Source organism: Cupressus sempervirens, chromosome 4 (assembly GCF_028749045.1).
Source record: "Cupressus sempervirens isolate cs-2001-9-10 chromosome 4, ASM2874904v1, whole genome shotgun sequence".
NCBI lineage: Eukaryota > Viridiplantae > Streptophyta > Pinopsida > Cupressales > Cupressaceae > Cupressus > Cupressus sempervirens.
This window is the reverse complement of record NC_143121.1, coordinates 502968933-502972875: the sequence shown is the minus strand read 5'-3', so window position 1 is coordinate 502972875 and position 3943 is coordinate 502968933. Positions and strand designations below refer to the sequence as shown.

Sequence of the window (3943 nt, the reverse complement as noted above, 5' to 3'; positions counted from 1 at the left end):
AAAATCTCATAAATTTAGACATAAATTTTTAGATTTTTAATAAATCGATTAATAAATTGAACTAAATTTTTTTATATAATATAATTTTTCTATACAAATGACATAGTATCAATTGATTAATGACACAATATCAATTGATTTTTATTTATTAGTGAAGTTGAATGACTTCAAGAAGTAAAATAATTTTGAATAGCTCAATTTTCTTGACTGAAACAGAAATAAGACTATTCCCATACTAAACAGCTAAACAATTATATAAAAAGAAATGACAAATACACATAACTAAGTTGGAATCAAGCATCTATATGTATGTTGAGTGGGCAGGAGTAAAGTACAGGGCATCAATACTCAACTCTTATCACCATTACTAGTTATAAATGGTTGAGTGGGCAGGAGTAAAGTACAGGGCATCAATACTCAACTCTTATCACCATTACTAGTTACAAATGGTAAATGAGCATGATTTTTAGCTTTTGGCTCCAACGAAGAAGCAGTTACCTAGATCAGTTGATATATGTGCAATCAAAAACATAATCATCTTCTAGCCTTTTTCCTTGGTTTGCTAACTAGAAGTTCGGATTCTTCACCTTCTTGCTGTTGCTGGGGTGGCTTTTGTTGAGCATGTTTTGGTGGTCTTCCGACTCCCCTCTTGTGAAGAGAATATGCTTGAATACTAGCATTGGCTTTTACTGATTGCTTGTGAGGCATATTCAACTCTTCATCTTTCTTCTTCTCTTGTCTATTGATGCTGCTGCTGCTGCAAATGTTCTTGGTTTCCATAATTGGGGTACGAATCTTGGAAGGTTCAGTCTTTATGCTGCCGCTCTTCTTTGGTCTAATAGCCGCACTTTCAGAGATCTTATTGGACGCAACAAACTCACTCAGATCTTCAGTTTTTAAAGCTTTCTTTGTTTTTTTTTTAATGGCACGGTCAGGATTGTGTGTATCCATTACATTGCTTCTCAAGCTCTCCGCCAAATGTTGCGGTTTACTCTGCTGTTTAGCATTGCCTTTGATTGAATTCGAACTAGCCACCATGGCATCTGGAGGTTTCTCTTGTGATTTTGAATCAGGGGTGTTGTTAAGAGGAGCCTGGGAAGGAGTCTTTGAGGCCTCCTGGATTTTACCTTTTGCAGCCTTGGTTTCATCCACCTCTGAATCCTTCATCTCAACTTGTTTGCTACTTTCAGATTGTTGCATCTGTGTGGCAGCAAGAGCAGATGTTGATGATTGTAGTGCGTTTTTGGTGCTTTCACCGCTTGCACTTCTTTTTCTGCAAACGATGATGGGCTTCATCTCCGAACCCTTTCTGGGCTCCCTCTTTCTCGTGGACGGGCCTTCCTGTTTCAGCAGAGCCTCTGTTTGGAAAATGTTTTCCATTTCCTTGCTGGCTACTTCACGAAGCACATATGCGGCTACAAATTCCTGAGAAGACTTTGGATAATACACAAGCGCATTGTTGAACACCAGAAGCACATCTCTGAAGAATTCCAGACTGCCAGAATAGGAGCCTTCCTCTAGCTTAGATCTCACCATGCCCAAGTCCATATGTCTTCGAATCATGCTCCGATACACCTCACCCTGCAAATAACAGTTTATTAATTGTGTGATTGATGCTCGTAAGCAGATCAATTTATACTCGAAAAACGAAATATCAAAACCCTGATCCGGCCATGAAAAGCCTGAAAGTAGCTGTAAGTGAGGCTACTGAAATGTTTTGAGGCTTAGGCCCAAAAGTCCAGTTCTGAAATTTGGGCCTATGCCTAAAGTTTAGGTCTGAAAAGTTAGTCATAAATAGAGGGCATAATGATCAAACCTGAGATTGTAGCGGATGTTTGAAGATGGAGCCAAACTTGTGGGCACTGATAGTCCTCAAACATTCGAGGAGAGGGAGCAATTTGCCAGGTACCTTGGCCTCCCTTCGGCTTCTCTGGCTCATGCTCGACATCTCATCTGTTTCCGCGCCTTGGCTTTCGCCTGAACATTTTGGCTGTTGCTGCTGCTCATTCCATTGGGACACTCCCACAGAATCCTTCTCCTGCCCTTCAACATTTTCACCTTCACCTTCGTCTTCATCTTCATGGCTGCTGCCATCGCCATCCCCATCCCCCTTTCTTCCTCCTCTGGTCGAATAATCTGCAGAGCTCAACACATCACTCGAATCGCAAGGCCTGGGTAAAGGCCCATCTTTCCTGTCACCCCTGTTTTCGCAGATTCCTTTTCCGGCCTCCTCCTCCTCTCCAATTTCTCTGGATTCAGCGCTGCCCTCTTGGAAGCCATCACCTGAAGGCCTCACCAGTCTTTGGGATTGCACATCCGTAGATTCTGGCAAGTCCTGTTTCGACCTGTGAGGTCCTTGATCCTTGGCTGTTGTCTCGGAGCTTCCGTAATACGAATCCAAAGGGGAGGCCGGCGCACAACCTTCAACCCCAGCCTTAAAGGGAGAAGCTTCAACGCAAGGGACCTCTGGTTGTGGCGGATCTTGTTTCTCCTGCTGCAGATCTGCCTTCCCCAAACACGAATCTTCCTCCTCTTCTTTCACACAACTCTGCTCCCGTTCGGCCTTGAGCCTTCTCAGCTTCGTCTCCAGAGAGCTGTAACAAAAGCAAAGGTCATAAGATCCCAATCCCATCACAAATCAGAGATTTAAATGACCAATGGCAGTCAAATGGGGACATACACAATGGAATCATCATAGCGTTGAAGCTCTCTCTTGAGGTCAGCGACTCTCAGCTTCCTGAGCTCCTCCAGCCACGGCATGCCATTATTGTTGCTGCAAATTACAAAACACCCAAATCAAATCTCATCAAACACATCTCAGTGGAGAGCAAATGGGGGCAAAAAACTCAAAAAGGAAACGCACCCACCTGCAACTATTGTTGAATCTGCCTTGGAGGACATGATATTTGACCTTACAATCCTACAGAGAAACAAGACCTTGCAATTATTAGTGAGTGATTATCGGAAGGAAGGAAAAAGAAATGGTAAGCATTGTGGTTGGCGTGAAATCTTTCACCTGTGAAGAGAAAGCAAATGGGGACATTTTGCGGGCCTGGATCTCCATTGCAACGGAATCCCAATTGTTGGTTCCATGCCTTTTCACTGCACTCCCCAGAAGCAGTTCTTCCCAAGTCCCCCACTTGTTATTATCCCTCTCCATCTTTGCTGTTCCCTTTCTCCCGGATCGAACTGTTCGTTTCATCTATTTTTCATCACCATCGTCATCGCCATCGTCATCGTCATCGTCGAGATTCATATATCATTAACAAGTTACTTAATGCAGATGAGGCAGGTATACCAAGTCGATTATTCCGTCCAAACAAAATATCCATACCCATTTTCCGTTCAGAGAAAAATCCGTTTGTTTTGGTGTTCACAGATTCAATAAGGCTAAGGTTCTTCCGATCTTAACCAAACCTCAGATTGCAACTCAAGTACGGAGTTAAAAGATGCAAATTCAAGATTAAATAACAACCCTACCTATGTATTAAAATTTTGGTTCACCGTGTTTACCGTTACCTTCCTGGACAGATCCGTTCGTTCGGCTTTTGATTCCGTTGATTGCTGGATAACTTCAAATTTCACGCCACCCATCGATGTGTTAAGGCTTAATAACAAGTGAGTCTCGGGGAGCCCTTACAAGGGTACAGTTTTAGGGGAAGGGCTTCTTCAAAAATGGTGGCAATTTAAAACAACAATAATTTGGAATAGTTTAAATTAAAGATGGTTTTATCAATTTCATAATAAAAATTGATTTCATGAATTCTTATAATGTCTCTTTTTTAACATTCATAGCATGATGTTGTCGTTAGCCTATTTCCCCACGGTCCTGAGGGCTAACCAGGACTTCAAAAGTGATCTTGAGGTTATTTGGCCTAGTCAAATTTAATTACAGGCCAAACGGAGTTCGTTTATTGGGTTGTCAGGAAGACTTACTATTTTT

The 3943-nt window shown here is 42.1% G+C and overlaps 1 protein-coding gene across 1 annotated transcript; it reads right to left on the bottom strand.

The window, feature by feature from the left end:
* Window positions 1-233: 233 nt before the first annotated feature.
* LOC149562137 (uncharacterized) lies at window positions 234-3626 on the bottom strand. Its single transcript, XM_089825674.1, has 5 exons — window positions 3017-3626; window positions 2868-2920; window positions 2681-2773; window positions 1817-2594; window positions 234-1581 (listed from the first exon to the last, which is right to left on the bottom strand). Exons 1-5 carry the CDS (start codon window positions 3200-3202, stop codon window positions 535-537), a joined length of 2157 nt encoding a protein of 718 aa, XP_089681800.1. The 5' UTR covers window positions 3203-3626; the 3' UTR covers window positions 234-534.
* Between the last annotated feature and the right edge of the window lie 317 nt (window positions 3627-3943).

What these genes read in the sequence shown, in the direction of transcription:
- LOC149562137 (XM_089825674.1), bottom strand. Translation starts at nt 3,202, where the DNA reads ATGAAACGAACAGTTCGATCCGGGAGAAAGGGAACAGCAAAGATGGAG. An exon ending in CATTTGCTTTCTCTTCACAG is followed by an intron (nt 2,921 to 3,016) that starts GTGAAAGATTTC and finishes GTTTCTCTGTAG; the next exon opens with GATTGTAAGGTCAAATATCA. An exon ending in AGATTCAACAATAGTTGCAG is followed by an intron (nt 2,774 to 2,867) that starts GTGGGTGCGTTT and finishes TGTAATTTGCAG; the next exon opens with CAACAATAATGGCATGCCGT.